The following is a 25733-nucleotide window of genomic DNA, read 5'->3' as shown; positions in this document are numbered from 1 at the left end:
ATCATCTTTTACTTTTAAACCAAGCTGCCTTCTCTTGTTACTGTAGTCTTCTTTCCACAACATAAGAAATTCCTTAAACAAAGTCTACACTTTGAAATAACCAGAAAGCAAGAAATGTTAGTGCTCACCGAAATATTTCTCGATGTTTCTTTATATTCCAATCATAACCACCTTTACTGACAAGTTCAAAAAACTCAGTCCTTCTCCTGCAACAAAACAGATTATCAGAGAGGCAAATGGACAGCACTGCAGTAGAAACATGGTTCTCCGAGTGATATGAAACCACTGAACCTCATGTATTATTGTTAAAGACGTTACACTGACAGTCCATTTAAGCGAAACATACTAATTTCTGAACATGTTCCATAAATGTCTGTTATCAATGTCAGAGCTGCCTAGTAAAAGCGATACTGTATTTATGGCCTCTGAAGATAAGGAAATAAATGATACCAAAATGTTCAGTCTTCCATGTAAGCATGAAATGTTTGACTACAGCAGTGGACAGACAGACAATAGAAATACCCCTGAATTATACACACACTTCACTTCACTTGTCCTTGCAAAATGTTTTTTTACTTCTGGATCCTGAAGGATTTTTCAGACCCTTGTAATCACAGTTATTTCCAACACACAAAACATCGAGATGCTGTGGACGTCCTGAGTCAGTAGTCCTCACTGACTTTAAATTAGGTCTCTCTGCTTGACCCCATGCTTTGTCTTCTGGAAGACCTTGCCAATCTCCTCAAAGATGGACAAAACACAAATCAGGACATGTTAATGCTCACTTGGTGCCTTTAAGGTACCAAAATTTGGACTCATCATAGTCTGTAATTTTTATCACAACTCACACTCAAACTTCAATGGGCTCTTACTGCACACAGTGTGACTACACATGCAGTGTGAAGAAGATCCTGCCACAGATGCAACAGAAGTAGAGGTACAAAAATATGGAACAACTTGCTTAGAGTGACACAACATATTAGCACCAAAGCTGGAAACAAAATCTTTATGTTTTGGGTGCCAGTCCAGTGTCCCAGCTCATGGGAGACTGCTATCTTCTTGCCATGTGGGAACATCGTTACTAGATTCCTCACTGGAGAAAGCTTAAAGGTTTTTTATTTTCCACATTTATGTCAGCTGGACTGAAATTTTGAACAGTAATTATTGAAAGCACCATCTGATGGCAGTGAGTACAGGTTTTATACACAAGGAGATGCAGGCTTTTGGGAACATTGCCTTTGATGAATGAACAGAATTTTACAGGGAACAAGTTGTGTTACTCTGGTCCCTGCGTGTCATGCATTAAATGACCAGTCTCTCCTGCTTGAGGGCCCTTCTGTAATGGGTACGGTGACAGCAACTAGAACAGGGAGAGAGAGGGACTACATGATGATATCTAACCCCTTATGCTTCTTCAAATGAGATGTAAAATAATTTTACATTAGAATATTTGTGAGTACAATGCAAAGTCATACATGCAGAAAACAAAATTCAGTTCATGTACAAATTCATAGCATTGTGGCCCCACTGGGAATAAATATTACAGTGATGAACATTCTAACGGCCAAGACTACTTGGCGCTTAAACCTTAAATCAACCAAATCCTGAGGTGATCATCAATAACTATGTACTTCGTTAAGAGGGAGAGTGGTAGATTTTTGCATCCTGTATTTCAGTGCCCAATGTAAGTATAAAATGTGGTACCTCTTTCAATTTTGTAGTATTGGTTATTCTGCATAATTCATACGTTACTGGACACAAAATGGGCAACAGTTTTTAAAGCTGAAGGGATTGAAAGATGTCAGGAAGATGACATCTCAGAAACCTCAAACATTCACATTTAAAGTACAGAGATTCATAAACAGTAACTGAAGACGTTGCGAGTCTTAGGGCCATACATTAAGATGAAAGTTTTAAATTAGGAATTTGCTTTGATATCCATTGGAATAGATGTAGATGTATCAGTCTAATTCCACAGGGAATTTCTAGTATAGGAAAGAGTCATCCTGAGGAAAGCAGCCATGTATAAGGAAACAATTCAGTGTTTCCTACTGGTTGCTCAGGCATGGTATCCAACAGGACGAGGTTTGTTGCTATTAAGCAAACATAACATGATAGGATTTAAGAAATAAAGAGAATGATAACAATCTGGGAATGTTTTTGAGTAACATTGACTCTTGTATTTAGCCTGAAAGGGAAAGTTGACTTGCTACATATAGCGAATGCAGTTGCTTTACAGTTCAGTAGCTCAAGACATCATTTCAGCTAATTTCCATAACCTTCACTTCTTTTGCTTGCTGTATTATCTATGAACATCGTTTAAAGTTATCTGCTAAAATCAAGTATATTTTCCATCTAATCTTTCACTGAAAGTCATCTTTTTGTTTATTTGTAGAAAAGCAGTGCCTTGAGAGGGTCATAAAGCCTTGATCTGCCTGAAATTTTGTTGCTATTTTGCTAATTGGATTTTCTGTTCATTAGATTTAGGCATTGTAAGAATACTGATATGATAATTTCCTTCCCTACAAAAATACTGAAGACATGGCAGACTGAAAAAAGTTAGAATAGCAAGGTACTTGTGCGGAAACACCTGTTCACACTGGGTGCCTTTTAGAAGTGTAAACCAACAGTGATATCAGGGAATCATTTTCAGGCACTCATAGAAGTAGAGTAGCATAACCACTACCTGATTAATGAATCATAACAACATAAGAGGAAAAAATAACTTATTTGCAGACTTCTGAGTAAAGAGGTCTCATTTACTAAAACTTTTCTGATTCGTATAGCAACTAAAAATCAGTTATGCAAGCAGGGAAGAATAATCTTGAAATTCATCTGATGTCCCTCTTTGGACATTATTTCTTTGTATTAAAAGTAGAAAGACAACTTGACCATGTATTTTTTCAGCATAAGGCAGGAAGGAAAAAGAGTTTTTCAGCATAAGCCAGGCATCATGCCTGGGTTGCCTCCTAAGGCGCTCTCCAGAGCACAGCCTCTGGTTCTTTCAGGGGCTGCAGGGCCAGGGGCAGTGCATGGAGCCATGCTGGGACAGCTGCCCTCTCAACCCCCTAACCCTCATCCTCTCTTTACAGCACAAACCAATTCTGCAGTCCAAGTTATTTGCAGGTAGGCAGTAGAACCTCTACTGTCACATCCCTGTGGTCCTTGTATCTCACTTAAAGCTGTCAGCAAATTCTACTGTCACACCAGCCCTCCAGATCACCAGCTAGCCTAACAGACAGCTTCAAAAATAATGTGTTTTAAAGGGTTTATTTGTCTTCCTGTGGACCTTCATGTCAACAAACAGAAATTTCTTCACAGACTGATTCTTAGTAGAAACCTCTTCATGGGCTAATTTCACAAGTTATTTACAATAAAACTATTCATAAAAGCCCTTTCTTAATATAGCTGCTCTGAGAACAGACTTGCAGGAAACAAAGAAAAGCATCTTTACTGCCAGTATTGTTCAGCAGTAGCCCTTAACATAGTAACACAATACTGGGAGAAGAAGAAAAAAAAAAAAAAAAAAAAAAAGGGACAGGACAAACATCACAGCATCCCAATTAGTATTTTAGTATATTTACAATTAACAGTTAAAGATACATTGTTGATATACAGAGCTGAATAGATGCCTGAAGTTATCTAGAAAGCTGGTTTGGTATCAACCATCAGCACACATAAAGGGGGGAATACATGTATATCCCTCCTCTGAAAGTTGAGAAAAACATTACCAAATGCTACCCAGAGTTGTATGAGATAGGATGCTAAACAAGAATCCCTAAGGATGGAGCATTGTCAAGGCTGAGAAAGCAGCATGTAAAGCTGCACACCTGCCAACACTCTCCCTGTAAGCCAGCCACAGACATGTGCCAGAGGGGGGGCAATCCAGAAGCATTGAGGGCTGGTGACACCATGACACGCACACTCCCACAGTCTCACTGCAAATATAACTTGGTAATAATTAGCACTGTTTGAAAAACATAAAATAGAACCAACTTGAAGTCTACTTAGAGATTTGATATCCAGATGAGAAAAAAAAAAAAAAAAAGAGAGAAAACTGGATGAAAGAGATCCTATTACACTTCTCTGTAGTCAATCTTATTTCCCATCTGATGCAAATTGGCATAATTTGTCTTCAAAGAAGTAACATGTATGCTTTCATTACCTCAGCATCCAGCTCTTTTATTAAATACAGTAATTTTAGTAGAGGTGGTTAGGAAGTCTGAAATGGTGGAAAATAATTCTAAAATGTCATTGATTTTCTACATGCCTGAAAAAACGATCACAGAAGGGACGAGTGAATCATGGGACCAAACTGTAGCTGATTCCTGGGATGGCTTTGAAGTATAAGCCTGGGACTTCATTTGCTTTTTGTTGATATAGATGTTACACATTAAATCAAAACTTACTTGGACACATGAGATATTTCTATTAGCCTAAAATATACTAAGTATTAGACTAAATCTCTTCAACCACAGCTAAAGACTAATTTCTCATATTATATATCCTCATTGGTATTTAATAGGTCATTAGAGTATGTTCTTCGAATTTTCATTTGTCAAATACAAGAAATGCCAATACTTACTCAAAATACAGAGTGAGGTCTGTTGCCAATATCGATTGCTTTAGAAGCTGCATAAGGTCACTGTAGTCCTTAGAGGACAAGTTAGCAAAGATGTTGTGACCCTATAATGAAAGAGATAAAGGAGGTAAAGGACTAGCAATCAATATAGGTTTTTAAAAGGTTTTCTAACTCTTAGCCTACTTTTTCTCTCTAACAGAAGCTTGTTCTGATTCATGGCAAAACTATGACAAAATAATAATGTTAATACTGTGGAGATTACTTTGGGGAGGAAGAGTTGACGATTGTAATCAAGTGTCTGGGATGTTCTTCTAAACTCTACTGAAATTATAGCCTCTTGAGAAAAGATTTACTCTTTGCTCTGACCCTGCACAGTCTCAGTTTATGGCGGAAAACTATGGATACATCTCAATCTTCCCTCTTATTAAATGTTTTTGGGAGCTGTGCTTTGCAGCTTTTGAGTTGTGCTCCTAATAGATTTATCTGTGCTGCAGCCTGCAGGCACACAAACTGCTGGTAGAGCAGCCAAAGACACTAAATCAGATTTTTCATTCAAAACAGCCTGTTTGCTCACTCTGACCATTACTGTATTCTTACAGCATATACAAGCTTTTCCTACACAGGCTGAAAAACTGCAACTTTATGTGGTTTAAAGGCCCAGTAGGCTACTTCCTATGGGTCATGGGCTGAGAATTTGAAAGGTGCTCCACAGCCAGAATGAAGGGAAGAAAACTATTTAATACTGTTATTCAAGAACAGAGAGGTGCTTTTGTAACAAATTCTGAAAAAAATAATAGGGATAGAGATCCTACAATTTCTCTATGAAATCCTGGAGAAAATAAGCTGAAAGAAACAAAATTAATGAAAAATTCTAACAGTGGTTTTACAGAAGTGGTTTCTGTGGCACTAGTCACATAGGATTAAATTCACATAAATAAAAGTACTATACTTTTTTTTTTTTTTTTAATGACCCATAGAAACAACAATATTCTTGCTAAACAGAGTCTTATTTTGGTGACATTTTGCACTGTAATGCATGAATTCGGTATGCACTGCCATCTACTGCTTAGGAATATTAAAATACACTTAAAAGTGGGAATTTTCCAGCAACAGAATTTTTATAACCAGGATAGTGTGGGGACATAGACAAGATAAGGTCTGGAGGTAGAGATGATAATAATTTATTTATTTAAATAAATCAGCTAATTGTTGGTCTAAAAAATAATTTGTTGTACATAAAAGATGATCTGTGACAGTGATTTTTTTTTAATATTTTTAACTGAGCGATGAGAAAAATTTGAAAATCTGAAGTTTATTTATGAAAATCAAGCTTATAACAAGAGTAATCAAAAAATGTATCAGGAAAACAGCAGCTATTACAACGGGAGTAATCTACCAAATTGTCTGTTAATCTATAACATTGTTTGCCTTGCTGACCTGTTTCATCATGTATAAAACCATACCACTACAAATCTCAATATCACTTATACTGAGGCTAGTATGTCAAGAGAAAAGGATAAGTAGCTCTTTTGTCCACCATGATAAGAATCTAAAGAAATAATGCAATATTCTGTGTTTCATTCTAGCTAGTAAAGACAGACTAGAATGTCAGCATTAGTGCACAGGATATAATCTAGTTTCAACTTATTTGAGGGAAGAGATCGACTGCACAGCTGGTGAAAGTTGGTGCATCTACATGCATGTAAGAGCTTTGGAGGATCCAAACACGTATTTATTCCAAACCAAGCGGTGTTGTGTTCCCATTAACAGACAGTATCTACTGGATAAAAATTCTCTGTGATTAATTCTCTGGTGCACAAACAAGGACCTAGAGAAGAAGCTGCTTGAATGACCAAAGCAGATTTTTGGTTCAAGTAATATTTTACATCTACAAAAGCAGCTAGATTCCAGGAAGAATCCAGAAAAGAAGTACATTCCAAGACAAAACGTTATTATTATTTTTTTTTCACTACTATTTCTAAACTGTATTTTCTTTTAAAGCATGTAGTCTGACATGAGCTACAAACTTGCATAAAGTCATCCATGTATTAAGCCTATCTGGAAGGATATTCAGTCATGCTAACTAAGAAGTGGGAAAGCTTGTTCCAGCAGTCGAACAGCCTCATTGTTTTAAAACAAATCTTCCTTTTTCCCTTTCTGAATTAGTCTGTTTAACCTTTAAATGCTGCTTTTTGTTAGGCCTTCCTCTGCTAATATAAGGAGCCACTTAGTTGGGTATCACCATTTAGACAAGCTAGGCTAAACTGAGCAGATTGAGTTGTTTAAATCTCATGGTGGGGCTCTCCTTTCCCATATCTACATTTTAAATATAAGGTTGAGCATCTGAACACTAAAACCACAGTCAGCATCCCATGACTGGTCTCTGTGACACTGCACACAGAATAAAGCCATCACCCTGTTCCCATTTGCCTGTGATCACGGGACATCCCCAGATGCTCTTCAAAAGTTACTGCAGATCAGCATACAGTCTCTGATTGTGCTGTATGAATAACACTTTCATTTTTGTATATATTGAATGGATTTTGTAACAAGCTATCTCTGTATATTAACAAAATACATCCATTGTTTCATAAGGATTATGCATCTTTCCACTTCTCCCACTTATGACATCTCTAGGGTACTATATGCTGCATGCTGTTGTGCGTAAGGTGTTCGGGGCAGGAACTGTGTCCTGACATGAATCTGCAGCTAGTGTACATGGACAGCTAGTGTACATGGACAGCACAATATTGCTGATATTTAAAAAAAGGATAAAAAAGTCATTAAGGAAAATAATGCAAATCCACCACAAAAATAGCGATTACATAAAGTCTATCAAAGAAATTAAATTGGTCCAGTAAAGGATGACTGAGATACAACGAACACAAGACCTATGGGGAAGAGCTCATTTTGTCTATCTATATGGCACTGAGCAGGATGTTAGAAGACTGAGAAAAACTGACAATATGATTAGGATATGTTCTCCTTGCCCCTAGCTGATTGAGACAGATATAATCTCTGGGATCTATGATCAGCATTTGTAGTTTAATTTTGTGCTAGTTGTGACCTTTGAGGTAACCAATAAATAATTCCTCAAGGAGAGGGCATTAAAAAGGTACTGTGTGTGGTATTTCCTTTCCCTTGCTGAAACTGCCCAACAGCTTACAGTGAGATTAATAGTAATGCTTTTGTACCTCACTTTGGAGAATCATGACAGCATGATTGAAATGGTGGTGCTCCAAGGTAGCAGAGGTGCCGTAGAGCTGAGCTAAGGCTGATCCGCTCCTGAAACAGAACACAGGAAGTCAACAAATACTGTTCGTCTGCTTACGAAGCAGGTTTCAGAGACAATTCAGTAATGAAAGCATGTAGCCACACTTGCCTTCTCCACGTCAGCAAACATACTTGAGAGAGTTGGCCAGAGCGAAACAGTCACTTAAAGCCAAATACAAGGCATTTATGTTTCAGACCTTGCTAAATACCATCAGCTGACTAGGAACTACATGAAGTTTGGGAATGCAGCTTCCAAAGCACCTCAACAATGCTTTGAGGTGCTTTGGCCCAGGCACGTACCACTGTGCAGTAAAAACAGGCAGTAACATCCTTGAGCAGGTGCCAAGGGACTAGCTCTTCTATTACTACCTTTTATTTTCAGTTTTTAATATATGTAAAAACAATGGCTTACAAAGGATGGCTACAAATGCTTTAAAAACAAACAAACAAAACAACTGCAAATGCTGTGAAGTCCTGTCTATATGTGAAACCACGCACTTAAAAAAAATAAGGTAAACATAAAACCAGAAGTGAGAGAGTAAATATAAAAGTTTAGCCTCTGTTTAGAAAATATTTTCTGATCATGTTTATTGTCTAAAACAAAATTAAGCTTCAAAATGCCCAGAGCAGGTGGATTTTCAAGTTTAAATAGCAAAAACTTAGACAATGCAATTGAAAACTGTATGACCAATTGTAGCATTGAAAACTGTTGGGAGGTGCAGAGAATTGGACTGGACTGTCAGAACAGTTACTGTTCACCATTACTTCACTTCTGGGACCCAGCCTTGACTGACAAGATGGGTTTTCTTTCCAAAGAAATGAGAATAAGAGATTATGCTACAGACAAACAGAAAGAGTCTCCTAGGAGCATATACTATAAAACTGCACCATACTGATATTTAATTATCAGAAGCAGCTATATTAGAGAGAAGGATGTCCAGGAAACATCATCCCTAGAGAACACAGTGTTGAGATATATAACAGAGCCATTTCAGACAGCTGTGATATTGCCTTCATCGTATACCTCTTGAACTTTCATCACACAGAACAGTAGCATTGAACACTGAAGATAAAATAGGAAAATGTGATGCTTAAATTTGTAAGTCAAGTTAGAGGAATAAATCATAGCTGCTGTATGAAAACTGCAGCTTCTATTTCCAGGGATATTTTATATGTGTAGTAATGTTTGTCTTTTGTTAAATGTCTTCAGCAATTTCTTTATGGAGTAATAAAATGGTAGTCTCCTCTTTGTACTCAGTTGTCAAAGAAGTGTAAGTGATAGCAGTCTAACGCTGAAACCTTTACCTTTAACTCAGCCATCCCTCTGCACAGGAGATACGGTTGGGTAGTATTACAGTAGAGAAGTGGTTAACTTAATCAGAGCCTAAAATGATCTGGATGTAAATCTTAGGTCTCATGTTGGTAAATTAGGAACATAAACATCAATCAGCTGAACTTCCCATTTGTCTCGTCTTTTTTGATTCTCTTCAAGATTCAGCTGCAAACACGCATCTAGCGGTGCTTGGTAACCTTTGCACCACGAGCTCTGTCTTGAGCACTGCAATTGATTTTTCTTGCTATGGTGATTGAAGATCCAGACAGTGTCATTGTTTCATTGAGACTGTACAGCAGCAGCAATAGCTCAGGAAATGGTGGCTTAGCGAATATCAGAAACATCAATTTGAGTGATGTTCACTGAGGCTACTCACCCCCAGAAATGCCGCAGCTAGTGCACATGCACACTGCAACAAATAAGGCTATCTTTGCACATAAAAGGGTATGACAATAGGCTAATACAATTTCACCCTGTCTTTCAAATACTTTGGACAACCATTTGACCACTTCTTGTCACACCATAGGATTAGTAGTAATGCAAAACAGACAAATCTGCAGAGACATTCTGAGTTCTGCAGGACAAAAGAGCCTCAGGGGCTCATTTTCTGACTGTAGAGGGCCCAGGGAGTGAAGAAAACCACAAAGGATTGGGAGAAGGAATCTCTATGTCTGCTTCATTTCACAGTTTGGCCAGGATGTTGTCAGGGGCCATTTCCTACTGTCTTTCAAACACAGATTTTGGAAACAATCTGACCTAGGTCAACAGTTCCCTTACCACCACAGTCCGAATTACCCGCAAACTTTCCATTAACCTGTGGCTATTTCAGTAACATGTCTGAGGGCAGCAGCGTGGACAGTAAAAATAAGTATGAGTCAGGGTTGCCGGATTGGGTCCTACGCATTTTGCATAGAATAAAAATCATTCTTAGAATTGCAAATGATCCAGAGAGCAAGATGTCATATAGGTGATGTAAGAATCTGCCTGTGAGATACCTGAGCTTGAGAGGAACATCAGGTTTTGGTACCTTGTTTCAATATTTGGTGTCTGTTCCCAAGGAGTAACCCAATCAAAAGCCTGATACAAAGGACAAGCCAACAGTTACCACAAAGAACAGAGAATTATAAAGATGGATAGTCCCTTACTACATACAGGAATAGGAATACTTGGCCTCGGCCTATGAGGCCTGAAATTAATGCTACATTCTTTATCCTGGTCACCTTTTGCTCCTCTGTGGAAGAAAAACAAATTAAAATAATAAGAATTACAAAACTTACTTGGCTTGGAAGGCATTGTTGGTTCCCCTGTGGTCAAGGTCGTGACATAAGCATCCCACGATCAAAGCTAAAATTTCAATTTCGGTCAAAATCTCCTGAAATCCTGCTGTCTGAAAGCAGAAAAAAATAGCATCTGTAACTATCTGTAACAAAAAGGATAAGTAATGATAGTCCATTGAACAACAGTCGACTTTGTTTTGACATCATGAACATTTCAGTAAGGAGAAGATAAATGCTTTATTGTCATATTATGTTCCCTGCTGTATGTTAGATGGTTAGCAGAATAGATAACGTTCTTGGAGTGATCTGTTATTATCTCTCTGTTGCATTTCCAGCATGCCATTTCCCCACAACCCAGAAGGCACTTAAGGCAAAAAGAGATGGAAAAAAACACCAATAACTACACACTAAGATAGCAACTGAAATTTCATACCATAGAAATACAAAATTGATTTTGTTTTGAAATTGTTCAGAGAAGTACTTTAACACAGATTTCTTCAATCCTGAGGTGATCATTTCAGTTAATTCCTACTGTCAGAGATATCTAAGATGTTAAATCAAAAGAAGTATAAAAGAAATCAGCTAAAATATAGTCTATGGAACTATTATGAACTATTAAGTGATTTGTTATCTGGAACATACGAAATGAAATTACACGATTTAAAGGGGAAATATCTCAAAATGCATAATTCTGCTGCAGGTACCCTCTTGAATTTGAGAAAAAATCTTGAAAATGTATGTACCAAAATTCCCCATCACCACTTCAGAGCAGATACACCTGTGTGAATGGAGAGCTGACCTACCAACATTTTTTTTTTTGCCACTATAACTCTCCTCATATAGGAGACCTGCTATAGCAGTTTTTCTCCCTGAACAGCCTCATGCCAGAGAAGAAACACTGCTGCTGTTGCTAACCTCAGGCATCCTGAACAGGTTCTGTCTGAGGAGGTGCCAGAGGCTGTGTGGGACACCCCCTGTCTGGTGCCATGCACCTCACCCTCAGCAGAAACAACCTGGTACTTCAGCTCTTCAGAAGCACAAGGGCACATTGCCTATAAAAAGGACTGACTAAGCTGGAAAATCTTTAACACTTGTCTTATCATAGTGCCAGGCTCCAGCCACACTCTCTGACTAGCCACATATTCTAGTTAGCATGAGAGGAGATTAAATGCAGAAATATAAAATACATTTATATTGGAAGATCAAAGCTAGGCTGAACACTAACACCACATAAGAAATCCTTAATTCCACCAGTTCCGAGTGGGGCATATTCTCACCACTGGCAAGAAGAGTGTTAAGCAATACAAAGACAATGAATAACTGTGGCATTTGATGTCCTCACACTTCTGTAGGAACATACTGCCTAGATGCCAGTCATAGCTGCAGTACCATGTGAAAACTCTGCTATTCCCCTGTACTCAGCTCTGGTGAGGCCGCACCTCGAGTACTGTGTTCAGTTTTGGGCCCCTCGCTACAAGAAGGACATCGAGGTGCTTGAGCGGGTGCAGAGAAGGGCGACGAAGCTGGTGAGGGGCCTGGAGAACAAGTCCTACGAGGAGCGGCTGAGGGAGCTGGGCTTGTTCAGCCTGGAGAAGAGGAGGCTCAGGGGCGACCTTATCGCTCTCTATAGGTACCTCAAGGGAGGCTGTTGTGAGGTGGGGGTTGGCCTGTTCTCCCACGTGCCTGGTGACAGGACGAGGGGGAATGGGCTTAAGTTGCGCCAGGGGAGTTTTAGGTTAGATGTTAGGAAGAACTTCTTTACTGAGGGGGTTGTTAGGCATTGGAACAGGCTGCCCAGGGAAGTGGTGGAGTCACCATCCCTGGAAGTCTTCAAAAGACGTTTAGATGTAGAGCTTAGGGATATGGTTTAGTGGGGACTGCTAGCGTTAGGTCAGAGGTTGGACTCGATGATCTTGAGGTCTCTTCCAACCTAGAAATTCTGTGATTCTGTGATATTCACCCTTAAGACTATAAATTCTACTTAAATAAATGCTTATTCAAACCCCAATATTCTCTGTTTTCATAGTCTGAAAGGCAGTTCCAGTTAATTCTTAGGCAGTACAGAGAACCAACTTTCCCAGAGTGCACAGGAATACATTTTAATGTGAACTGAAGAAGCGCAGGATTTGCTACAAAAGCTTTGTAACTGTGCATCAAAGTTTATATATCAAAAAGATCAAATGTGAGGAAAAAAGATTCCATTCATGCAGTGTCCACTGGCGTTCAGATTAACTTGAATATTTATGAAAGGGCTTCTACTTCCTAGTAGTACTGCTTTTTAAAATTTCAGCTATCCAGGCAGAGAAAATAATTTTTAAAAGAGTGTTTTCTCTTTTTACTTTTTAAATACTGCTCTTACATAACAAAGAATATGCAAGGTCTATCTAGAAAAATAAAAATAAGCTTATAACTGACAACATACCGTGTGTCAAGTTTCAATCTAGAAAAAATGTTCAAATGCTGAGTTAAAGCAACTTAAAATAGATGTTTCATAACAGAAAATTGATGCTGCAATAAATAGCCTTTAGCATAACAGAAGCTTTGATTGAACTCCAGGATTCAACCTGCATTATAAATGCAGGAAAACTGATTAAGGAATTTATTAACAGTAGCAATATCTCAAAAATAAATTCAACATTCAATCACAAATCTTGTCATTGAATGTATGGGAGAAATATAGCATATTTCACTTAAGAATATTTAAAATAAAACAATGTTATGGTAAGAGGATATCTGTTTTCTTCCATTGTATTCAGAGCAAAGGATTACATTTCTCCATTTTTTGAATTTACACAGAGAGAAAAAATACATAGCTATAGATGATGGTGCAGTAAAATTTATTTTCACCAGAAAAGGAATGACCCATAACTCATGAGTGGCAGAGCCTCCAGTGAGTTATGGAGGTCATTCTTTCATGTGAGGAAATGAATTGCATTCATTATACCTTGCTCCACATTTATATGTTTTGTTATTAGCACACCAGATGGGATTTTAATTTTGTATTACTTACTTCAAAAAGTAAAAATGAAAAAGTAAGTACCACTATGAACTGGGTTAGGCAAAGGGAGTGATAATGAAGGCTGGGCTTGATCCTGTGTTTTACTCTTGTGTGATGTTCCTACCTCGCAGGAGCAGCCTTGTTTCAGTGCTTGACTGAGTCTAAAGTACAAGAGTATGACTCGTAGGACTGGGCTTGTATTTCTCCAGTGTCTGACTGGAGAGAGAGAACATATATATTTAGACATGCAGGAATATACAGTAGACACACCAAAGGCTGACACGGGAGTGAAACGACTGGTTTAAGCTTTGCTGAATTTCTGTTGGTTGGCTTCTGCCCAGCTGAATTTTGCTCCTGCTTTCAGTGGGAGTGTGGTCAGACTACCACATGACAGTTTAGAAATTACTCTGCTACGGTAAGGAGTTCTTGAAAACTCCCTAAAATAGACCTGTTTATTTATACTCGTGCCGCAGCTAATATTGCTGACTTTCATAGAGAAATCAGGAATAGTCTACAATAACTGTAGAAAAGAGCCTTGCATGTAGACATACATTCATATACACATCCACATTGCAAAACTAAGTATCCTACACAAATTAGCACCTTTCTGATCACCAGAGCCCCTCTGCAAAGCAGAGAATTTTCCCTTTTTGGCAGATGAAACACCAAGGCATGTTATCCAGGATGTTGCCTAACAAGACAAATGCAGTATGCGCAAGCCCTGTGCTATTATGTCTTTTGGCTATCACTTTCATGTCTTTTTTCACAAGATCTGTCTTCCCATCTCTGGAAGCAAGAGCAGCCAAGGTGGGTCCCACACTAGAGAGACTTACGATCTCTATCAAAGGAGCAGCAAAGTAGGGTGGGACTTGGAAAGTCAAACGCCTAGTGTATGTGCCCAGCTACTCACTTGTAATCGCTTGTTCAGTTCACCAGAAGTGTGGGTAATGAAATGAGTTTGGCCTGAAAATCCTAGATTACCTCCCACAGATATTTGTGTCTCCATGCTGATTGCTAAAAGCATCCTGCAATTCTGCTTTGAGAACTACAAAGCAGATTCAGATTTCAGCCTCGCAGGCCTGCTGCTGGCTGCTCAAGAAACGGAGATCTTCCCCCTCCCTGCTGGCTGCCGATTTAGTGACTCCCAGCTGAGATGGAGGTGCCTGGTAGGAAAGAGCTTTTCCCACCCAAAACAACAACCGGCCGCAAACCTGGCCTCGGAGCTCCATCTAGAGGACGCTTCTCCTCACAGAGGAGGTTTGTGAAGATGGGAGCTGCGGCTTCCTCGCATCTGCGGGAGTATTCAACATAAATTAATGTAATTCCCATTCAAATTGCGTCGCTGACTTCCCACTTATTGCTCGGAATGAAAAGATGAAAAGCTTTTCATCTTCAGATAAATTAAAAAAAAAAAAAAAAAAAGAGCATGTTAAGTTTATAGCACTTCAAAAACTTCCAATGCCCACGTCACCATGAGATTTTGCTTAAAATCAACAGAAAGCATCTGCTAGAAAACACAAACGACTTTAATTCTTCTCTCTAATTTAAGAACTCTGTTTGCTTTGTCTCATGGTGTATAACAACTTGTTACATGTTTGTAAATGCTCACAGAAATTAGCCCCTGTAGCTTTAGCTAGCAAGACAGACCTAGCACTAAACCAATGACATTTACCTGCTAGGGGACTTCATGCTCTGTTTTTGTTGTTGTTGTTGTTGTTTGTTTTTGTTTTTTTCTCTTGACCAGGGTATTCAGCTGTGCCACAGAGACCGTGCCAAACTGAGGAGGATAGTTTGGAATCCACACCAGAGACAGCTGTGCCCCATACGCAGGTAACATGCCATGGCCCACCCAATGTCCATTTAACACAGCGGAAACATTTCAGCAGGGAACAGACTGATCTGGTGATCTGCACTGCCATATGAACAGCACAGACTGTGCAGTCTCCACTGATAATGCACTGACTGATGGCACATGAACACTAGCCTCCGTGCAGAGGCTGGTCAGCAACAAGAGTGTAAAAATTCAGTGATTAAAAATTAGGGAACAAGCACATCATATCCCTGGCCTCAGCAAAGGCACTTCTGTAACACCTACTGATTAGAATGTCTTCAAAATACAGCTCCCCAGCCAGGTGATAGTGGTAGGTCAGAGGTATTTTTATTGTCTACAAAATGTCATCTCCCAGATTTACAGAAAATCTTGTTTCTCCTTTGTTAGGATGTGAGCAGTTTAGCACTGTTCACCAGAGACTACGCTAACAAGTCAGAAGATTTGAATTTTATTTCTAGTTCTGTCAAATGTTCCTTTGTCCCTGGGAAAGAAAATATTCCTGTATTTGCAAGTGCAGCCTGTTTGTTGGTTCCTCATTAAAATATTCTAAGATTAAATTGACAAATACTCTTCTAATTATATAACATAAGCTTATGTGTCAACCATCTTCAATAAGAAAAGATGGTTAACAATGGATCTTACGAATATTAGAGATTTACTATATCATTAAAAATTCATTTAATTTGAATTCTTATTTTTATCTGGAGATATGACAAAAAAAAAATGAAAGCACAGTGAAAGTCCTGCATCACACAATGTCAGGCTGCTTCTCTTTTGCTATATTAACCAGATTCTTAAAAATCCAGAACCACCAGTCTTTTTACTGCTACTTTTGCAAGAATTAACAGGTTAAATATGCATTATTTCATGTGGTGATGTTGCTGTGGGGTAGGAGGATGGAGAGTAGAAACATTGGTACTTTCAAAGAATTAATTTATATGTTGAGAGAAGCTATAGCTACCAATGGAGATAAAGGTTAATAAAACGCAGCAGTGTTACAGCATCCAATGTACAAGGTTCAGTTCATTCACTGAGTTAGAAGATGATCTTAGAATGTTTTAAGGCAATCCACAACAATCTAGATGAAGCTGGAGAAGACAATATTTAATATCATCATAATAAATACTTCTTTTAGGATTCTAATCTTCCACGTTTTAGTACATCCCAATTTAAGAGTCTAAAATAAATGTCAACTCAAAGTGTTCCAAAACGAAAACATTATTGTAAGATCAAGATCCATAATAACAAGCTCACTCCAAGACTGCCATCTGTTTTCAGTCACTTAATGTGCCTATGGTATCACTGTCACTAAAACACTATAAGGTTTTGCCAAATATGTGCTGCCTTAAGTTGAATAACCTAATTCTGCATGCATATCCATTGCAGATGAATGAATATCATAATAACTAGAAAAGAAAATAAACTTTAGAAAATGTTTAGACAGGTAAAGCAATGTGGCAATAAAAGCTCTTAGAGGATTGTGTCTTTAGCCGGATACTTACAGTTAACATGGCAAACATTAGCTGGCACACGTTGAAAGCGTGCCTCCAGTTGTGGTATAAAACCATTCGATAATTCTTCCTAACCGTCAAAAGCCACCTACACAGTGTCTGAAATGAAAAGTACAAATTTTACCAGGGCTACTAAACGCGTGCAAATGGACAGAGCAGTGCCAAGACAGAAGCAGCAGATATCTCCGCAGAGCAGATGGTTACCTCGTAGTCAATTTTAAATTTCTGAACCATTCCAAGTTCCATGAACATCCGCAGGGCTGCAGTAATCATGGCATCCACATCAAGTGAGAAGTCATCAAAATGGATGTCATCAATGCCAAGCTCTGACACCAGAGGGATGTTTGCTGCCTGAAAATGCCAAGGGGAAAGGGAAACTTCTGATTCAAATCCTGGGCCTTTTTTCCATGTCACTCTTACGAGAAACCACCCATACAGCTGTTCTGACCTGCCAATTCAAATCAACCCTGCTTGATTGGAATGCCAACCAATACAAGTCTTCACATGAGAAATACCAACAGGGCAAGGTAACAGAGAAGGAGAACAATGGGAAGAAGAACCAGATACAATCAGGAAATGCACTCACCATCCCAACTGGAACCTGCATACAGCATTTAGACTGGAGGAGCTGTCCACTTTACAGCTACTGCAGTAACACAATATATTCCAATGCAAATTACAATGGTGTAATGCAAGAAACATCTGGACAGCCAGCAGCTGTGAATTTTAATTGCTACCATTCAGAAATGCAAAGTAAATATACTGCTTTGCAGGATTTCTTCATCCAAATGTCTTCATGTTCATGAGCATACAAGTGCCCTTCACTTTATACTGTTCACTACACATTCACAGAACCAAAACAGTAATAAAAAGAAATGTTTGGAAAGATATACTTTCCAAAGGAACATAAAAATAATTTTCAACATTCTGATCATGCAGTAAGTTAATAAGCTATAGCAAAAGCCTTATATCTTTCTCCTCCCATATGACAGCAGATTCATGTTCCATTTGTAATAGAGGAATGGGATTTTCATGCACACAAAGTCATACGAAGCGGTTGTGCAGGACTGGCTGATGAATACAGCTGTGCACATAGACATGTTCTGGGTGGCCCAGCAGCAGCATCTGCAGGAGCCAGGCAGAGGAGCTGTCAACCCTCAAGGGCTTGTTTGCCCTTCCTCATGCTCCTTCAGACTTGCCACTCATCTCCCCAGAGAGGGCAGGTGGAGGAGCCTGCCTTGCTGAAGTAGCATCTCTTCTCACTCTTCTGCAGCGAGAAGGTGACGGGTCAGGTAGAAATCTCACAAAGGGGCTGGGTCTGGCCCATAGGCTGGACCATGATGAATTTGTTAAACTTGTGCGGACTCAGCTGGCATGGCACATCCAGGTACTCATTGGCATATAAAAATACCCATTCATGCAGTTTTAAGTTCACCTTCACAGTTACAGGTTTCTACATGGCGACCTTATGGCTTCCTTTTTAAGAACTTGTATTTCAAAATACTGCACCGTAACTATGACAAGTTACTGACAAGTAAAAAGTTTTTCTAGGCAAAGGAAAAGTACCACCTCAATAGTTACTTTACACAAAGATTAAGCTGGTTCAGCCATACCATGTACAAGCAGATAGTGCAAACCTCTTGTAGAACAGTAATAACATTGTGGTACAGACCCATCTGCTAACTAGAATAAAACTGCCTTTTCACTTCAGTGCCCAGTGCTGCATGCCAATACCACAAAAAGTCACATTGTTATGCCAGTGAGGTTAATTGACATGGGAAATAAAACAACCCATCACGTGACATTCCAGGACACCACTGAAGAACCTCAGGAGCATGCAGGAGAGAAGCAATCTTGGTTAATTGTATACATACTTTGTCCACTAGCATAATGATTCAGGTTGAATCAATTCAATATTTTTTTCTAAATCTTATTTGAATAATTGTTGAAACATTTGAAATAGTTCTAAATGACACCAACACAACTTACGCCTTAATACTCCTTAAGATCTGGCTGCAAAACTACACATTTACTTCTGAGGTAATGAAAAAGAAGATGCTGTTAGATGTGAAACAGGAATGCTGGCCCAAATGCTGCCACCTAGACCTTCATCAGTCTTACAAAAATTGTGACTTTTTGTCAGTCATTTATAATATTTATTCTATGTATACACTCACTGCATTTTAAATGTACTCTATACAGAAAGTCTTTGATGGAAGAAAAACTTTTGTCAATTTTACTCGTTTCTTAGAAAGAAGTTTAAAGAACAAAGATGCTGAAACAGAAGTACCTGACTGTAAGCAGACCTGCTTGAAATTGCTTCATTGAAACCATCTTTACAAGCATACTGCTGCATTTTCATCAACTCTGAAGTGGGTTCTGATTAACTTTTTCACATGTTTTCTGTCTCCTTAAAAGAAAACGGATATTTCCCTTGCTATTTTTCAATAAAAACAAACACATTTACCAACCTGTTACAATTCAAGGGAGTACAGCTGAAACAGTTGCGAAGCAGTTGCTCAACTGTAACAGTTTTTCCCTTTTTCAAACAGTAGAGCATTAACAACATATTCCAAATCTATTACAACCTGAACAAGAGCTTAACAAAGCAAGTCAAAAACAATTTCTTCCCACGTCAGTCTGAAACTTTTAAATATTTATGAGATTTTACATTCCTAAATTTAACAGGAGTGCCATAATCCAAAATAACTGCTGAATTAATAGCCAGGAGATAACATTTGTATAAAAGAACCATTTGCTTTACAACAGCAATAAAGGAAACAACAGAATTATGAGTGTTGAGACTAATTTGAATAATGTTAAAAAAAAATGATATGTTGTGGGGCTGAAGCAATATTCAGGCTGCACCTGGCATTGTCTGTCCTGTGCTTCTTATGTTGGAAATGCGGCAGTCCAGGGTTTATAGGAGAGCAGTCATTAAAACTTCATTTTTTTAATTACAAAGATATAAAAAATATTCATAATACTGAATATTAAAACATATACAGCCCTGACATTTTGCTGCACTGCAGGAGAAATTCCAGTGGATTTCTTAAAATAAACAACAATAATAACATTCTCTTCCAGGAAAACAGAGGGGATGAAAGTACCACGACAATAAGAGGAAGGGGCAGGCAATTAAAATTCAACTTACAGTGAAATTATTTTCTAAAGCACCCCAGTGATTTAGGATCACTTAAAAGGCATGCTTCCTTTGGAATGTTTTGAAGTTCAATTTCCTCTTTCTAAAAACAATTAAGCACATTATACACTGAAGTCTTTTTACCCTGTGGACCAAGTAATTTCAAGGCTCTTCATCCTTGAGAAAGATTCACATGACTCTCCTATCAGCTTATAGTAAATTAAAGCCGGATGTGACTCCTCTGGTCACATCCCAGTACTCCTTAGAATCAGAGAAAAAATACATATTGAAAGGAGCCATGAACACAAGTTGGGGTTAACTCATGGAAGGCATCTGGTCTTGCCTAGTAAGTACAAACTTGGCAGTTCCCAGGCTGGGAAACTCTCACCACTTGTAGGAACTTGAGAAAGGGCGCCATGCCCCTGGAAGAGTGCACAGGGATGAGGTCTGTGTCTGCCCAATACTCACGTGTGCACGGGCTGGGGATGGGATGGGTACAGGAGGGGGGAACAGTGCCTTTGTAATCAGTTCAGAGTTGGAGGAAGATTTTCCTTTCCTCGTTGCTCTTCGCTATCACGTCAATTGCTTCACAGCCTGCTTGGCATATGTGAACTGCTGGGAGACAAGTGACTGGTTGAACCTTAACCAAACCTACGTCAGCGGTCACCAAAGAGCTGAATGTCATTAATGACCGTCATACTTCCAAACGCATAGAGCAACTCTATCAACTTTTGAGTCCCAAAATTCTGGCCACTGTCAAAGAGAGCCTATGGAATAGAAAACTTGTGGTTCTGGTTCTGTGTTAGTAAGCCTCTGGGCTACTGTGGGTGAGTAGAACTTAAAAAGGAGAACTTTAGGAAACCAAGGAGTCAAAGTTTTTATGGAAACACTAAGAAGTGAAATACTTCATATAAAACCTGTTTGATGCTTACACCTTAGTGCTGCTGAGAACAAGCGTTTCACAGTTTTAGAAGCACATATAAAATGTGGTATAAAATATTTTCTTTATATCGGTAGCATAGAACTAGACAAGAATAAAGTATTCATTCATGCTCTTTCATTCTTGTGGACAGTATGTGTACGTGTATATACACGTCAGAAAAGCACAGTGTAATACATGCATGCAGAGCATTTTACAAGGTTCTTGCTGTAAGGGCTGAATGAGGCGCTCATGATGAACAACAATCAATCAACACAAGAAAAAGGAGAGACTTCTGCTGCTGTTTTGAGCACATTTCCTGAATGAGATATAGGTTTTACATTCAGCTTGATTAACAATACTACAAATCGCTGTCCTTTTAATCCTACTTTCAATTTCTGCCATATACTACCCTAATACCTTCATAATGGCCAATACTGCCATTAAGAAAGCGCATGCAAAACAAACCATTAAATGACCTCTTACACTCATTAATGCCACTGAGAAAAACAAACTAACTTTAAATCAATGTATAGTTATAAATAGTACAAGAACAATCCCTTGAATTGGGTAAATGAAAAGGGGAATTCAGGCTATTCAGTTCCTGAATAGCCTGATAGCTGCCATAAGCTTGTGATAGGTGTCTTTCCATTTTAGGATCTGGAATCATTACCAGTCTTATGTGTTTCCCTAACGATCCACAAGGTTTTACAAACCAGACATGTTCTGCGTGAGATGGAAGTCTAGTTTTCAGCATGCGAAAACTATACCCAAGCTAAACTCTTCTCATTCCAGCTACTCAGATTTACCTTCAGCAGAGACCAGCAGGCCAGTCCACGTTGCCAGTGCAAAAAATGCTCAGAGAGAGATAGCTCTTTATGTAGGGGGACAATTGTATCATCCCAGGAACTAACATGAAATAACAATTTGGACAATCAGCAATCTCCTGTAGCAGGATTTGATTATGAGACCATTCTGGCTGAGTAGTGGAGAGAGGGCAATTTGGTGGTGATTAAATTTTCTCCCATCTTGCCAAATTCCTCTTATTCCATCCATATTTCCCACCAGTCATCACACACTGATAGTCAGCTTAAGAAGTTTCTTACGCAGAAGATACCTACAGCTGAAGGAGCTGGTTTTAATAATTCCATTAAGCATTACATATAAAATATGAAAATGCAGCTTTTGATCCCATATGATACTAAGAACACAGGACAAACTATATTTTGCAGGGAAGGCTAAATAATTTTGCACTAATTCTTGTAACAGTATATTCTTAGCAATCTTACCTATTCCATATTTAATAATGAGATAAAGTCAGACTTGAGGCCCTTTTAAGTACTTCTGTAGCTTCTCAGAAGTACTTCTTTGAGTACTTCTGTAGCTCTCAGAAGATCAGGACCTGAAAAAATCTTAAAGACTGATCATCAAAAACTGCAAAGAAATCATCAAAGCAGATATTTAAATGTGATGCCTTCATCTTTATCATCTACCAAACCATACTGGAGACAGTAACTTCTGATGGCATAGATTTTGATTTGTAAAGGGTTCTTTTCATGTATAAAGGCCTCTAAAAATACTTGCTTAGATTTATATCTGCAGGCATTTTTTACAACGTATCTTTTATAGTCAGTTGATAGCAGTAGTGGACAAATTCCACACATATTCCCAGCCATGGAAGACCAAAGCCTGTTATGTTCCAGTCTGACACGTTTCTTACTCTCTCCAAAAGGCAAGAATCAAATGTTTCAGCTTAGGGGTGTTTTAATGCCCAGAGCAACCCGGGTTTTAAAGGCCTCCATCTGTTACTGCAGGCTGCGGCTGGCGCCTCTCTGCCTTCAGAGCGCTGAGTCAGCACCTCTGTTCCAGTGACCAACCCCAGCAGGAGCAGGACAGCAGCATTTAAATGAAAGCTTGTAATATTTACAGTAAAGAGAAGTGGCTGTGGAACAGATTCAAAGTGTGTGTGTGTATGTGCTCCTCTGTGGACTTCAATTCTAATGAGCTTTTAACATGACTGTCGCTGCTGCCTTCTGGAGCGAGATCACACAAAGTCAAAGAACCATTAGGTTGGAGAGGACCCCACGACACCAGCCAGTCCAGCCCCCTGCTCAAACAAGGTCCAAAAAATAATACTTTATTTGCCCTTCAACAACTTTTGCCAAATTTTGATTCCCTGAACATGGTCCCTGTACAAAGGGATACTCAAATAACCGAAACTGGAAACTGGAGTGGAACAGGAACAGGGCTTTGGCCCCCTCTGAAGGCAGCTGGATGAAAGCATGAGATGTGGAGACCTGGCCCTCCCATACACACTTGCTTTGCACCGCCAGATCTACCAAACTCCCAGTTTCTGTGTTGGACACTATGGAATGTTTTATCCAACAACTGTTCAGATGTGAAAGATATCAGCAGTCCCTAGAATGGGGCTTATAAATGTTGAGCTCTTCCAAAGTAATCCTGCAGATAAGCAGCTGATTACAGTCGCAAAAGCAAATGACCAAACTCTGCCCCAAGTCCCACAGTGGGTGTCTGAGCCCTTTACTGGAAAAGGTCATTGTTCAATGTCAAGAATTCCACATCTGTAAACTGAGAATAATGCTGCTCTTGCATTCAGCTTTGAAACCTGCAGATGAGGCATGTGCATGCAGTGTATACTGCTATGTACTGCCACGTCCTCAACTAGCAAATCAGCAGCACAGGATGCAATTTAGAAAAATTGTAGGAGAAAGCAAGCTGCATTTGGTCTTGTTTCAAAAAGTTATGTTTGGCAAATGGTCAAATCAAATATATCTACTTCACTGTGGGCTCAGGACAAAAATATGCTATTTACTTTTTGGTATAAAGCTACATGTACCTGAGAAAAGAATGTATTTTTATACTTTTATTTTTAAAAGGAGAAGGGAAGATATGTCATCACAGCATTTCATATGCGGTTTCCAAACGTAAGCCCAGAAGTATAGCTGAAAAGTGTATTTCTGATCAATCAATCATGAACATGCCACTTTCTCAAATTGGGACCCATCAAAAGGAATAATAAATTTGATGAAGATAAAAATATTACACTTAAAATTTTCTCATAAACCATAATAGAAAATATACAAAACACATTATTTATGTTGCTAAAATTGATCCACAGCATTACAGTTGTTTCTTAGCACATAGAAACAAAATATATGACAGCCTATAAAAGCAACAAGAAATTCTGTTTTAAAAGAACAGACACATAAAATAAAAGCAATTAATGGTCGGAGTATCTATTATTCTTAAGGCCAAAGTACATAACCACAGCAGCCCAGGACTGGAGTTTTACAGGGCATGCACATTGTACACAATGATCTCCCGAGGCGCGCATGGGAGTGTTCACGTCCTTTTGGCGTATGGTGATTAGAAAATAGCCAGTGTGTCACATACTACAGGCTAGCAACTGTCGACTTTTTATGACCATTGGTGCAGATGAGAAGCTCATACAAAAGGGTCTATTCAGTCTCTGTCCCAGAATTTTAAACAAACACTAGCACCAAACCTAGGGCAAATATTTCTCTGTGATACAGAATAAGTGTCAGGCATGCAAGGCTGCCATTTCCCACAACAGCCCTACTTGGTTTTGGTAGGCAGAGTCAGCTTTGTTGCTCCATGAAGAGCAGAATGGGTAATGAGCACCGATCCCCTCGTGCCTATAAATTTGGGAGGGCAAGTGCTGAGGGATACAAGCCAGACTACTCCTCCACAAGACAACCTAGGAACGGAAAGGAAGGCTCTAGTTGTTTCCTTGAAGACTCAGAAGAGGAAAAAGCCTGATTAAGGGTGGAAGGAACAGGGTCAGGGTTCTCTTCACAGAAGAGACATAAAGAAGCAGGGAGGAGCCAGTTTTTTGGTGGCAAACAGCCCAATTCATGCCCTGAAATTCCCATCAGAACACGCACAGTATGAGGACATGAGGGAGAAGTGAAGGCATTGCCAAGAAGAGAGTAAAAAAAAAAACAAGAAAACAAAACAATAAAACAAACAAAAACACCAGTGCCACAATAGCATGTGAACTGGTATTACACTAGTTCTCCTGTCCCAGCCTACTCAGGCAGCACGAAACACCCGCACTTTGTCACCACCCACAGGAGCACTGCTCATGGGCCACCACAATGGGGCCATGGCAGTGCTGCCAGAGCACTCAGCAGTGGCACTGGATGGCATTCCTGCTGGCCACTGAGGTTTTCTTGTTAAGCACCTGTGACAAATCAGACTGGCAGAATTGGTGACTGGTGGGGAAAGTTATGTAAGTGTGAGTGGACTACTACTCAGCTGGAGAGAAAGTCCTATTTCAGATCTGCTAGAGTGACAGCCGTAACAGACTAGTGCTAGGCAGACAGTAAATAATGCTGAAAATGCCTTCAAACTTTCAACATACATTTATAGAAAAGCTATAGAGAACGTTGCAGTAATTGTCTTTAAAATGTTTCATCTTTGTCTTTTTCTCCTTAGTTCTCATCAGGTTTAAAAAACATAAATAAATCCACCTTTCCTACTCTAGATCTATAAATCACTCCCCAGGCACCCTCAGGAGTGCTTAACACAGCATCCTCCAAAACAAAAAACAAAAACAAAAACAAACAAACAAACAAACAAACAAAAAACAAATCAGTTTCATCTGTTTCATCTTGCTACAGCTTTAACAAGCCAGGAGGATTAGCCCCATTTCCCTCACTGGAACCAAGGTACATTCTCCACAGCATCCTTTGGCCCCATGGAGCCCACCAGCAGAGCAAGTCCAGGCCCCCAGCCTGCAGAGCAGCAGGAAGCTCTGCTTCACACACAGCCCACAGCCTCATCATAACATCGTTGCTGATAAAATACAAAATGTACAAATCCT

The 25733-nt window shown here is 39.1% G+C and overlaps 1 protein-coding gene across 3 annotated transcripts in view; it reads right to left on the bottom strand.

Moving 5' to 3' along the window:
- The window catches only part of PDE11A (phosphodiesterase 11A), a 136411-nt gene that overhangs the window by 24613 nt on the left and 86065 nt on the right, over window positions 1-25733 (bottom strand). For 2 of the 3 annotated variants that reach the window (XM_084522984.1, XM_084522985.1), the window contains exons 11-16: window positions 17010-17156; window positions 16797-16904; window positions 10466-10575; window positions 7777-7867; window positions 4586-4686; window positions 129-206 (exon numbers count right to left, since the gene is read on the bottom strand). In XM_084522984.1, the coding sequence (XP_084379110.1) occupies window positions 129-206; window positions 4586-4686; window positions 7777-7867; window positions 10466-10575; window positions 16797-16904; window positions 17010-17156 (635 nt within the window). The remainder of the gene's footprint in view (window positions 1-128; window positions 207-4585; window positions 4687-7776; window positions 7868-10465; window positions 10576-16796; window positions 16905-17009; window positions 17157-25733) is intronic. The other variant, XM_084522986.1, reaches the window with a different exon arrangement.

The sequence above is a fragment of the Aythya ferina genome (genome assembly GCF_964211825.1).
Source record: "Aythya ferina genome assembly, chromosome: 6".
Lineage (NCBI taxonomy): Eukaryota > Metazoa > Chordata > Aves > Anseriformes > Anatidae > Aythya > Aythya ferina.
The sequence above is the reverse complement of the archived record's forward strand: the minus strand, read 5'-3'. Positions and strand labels throughout refer to the sequence as shown.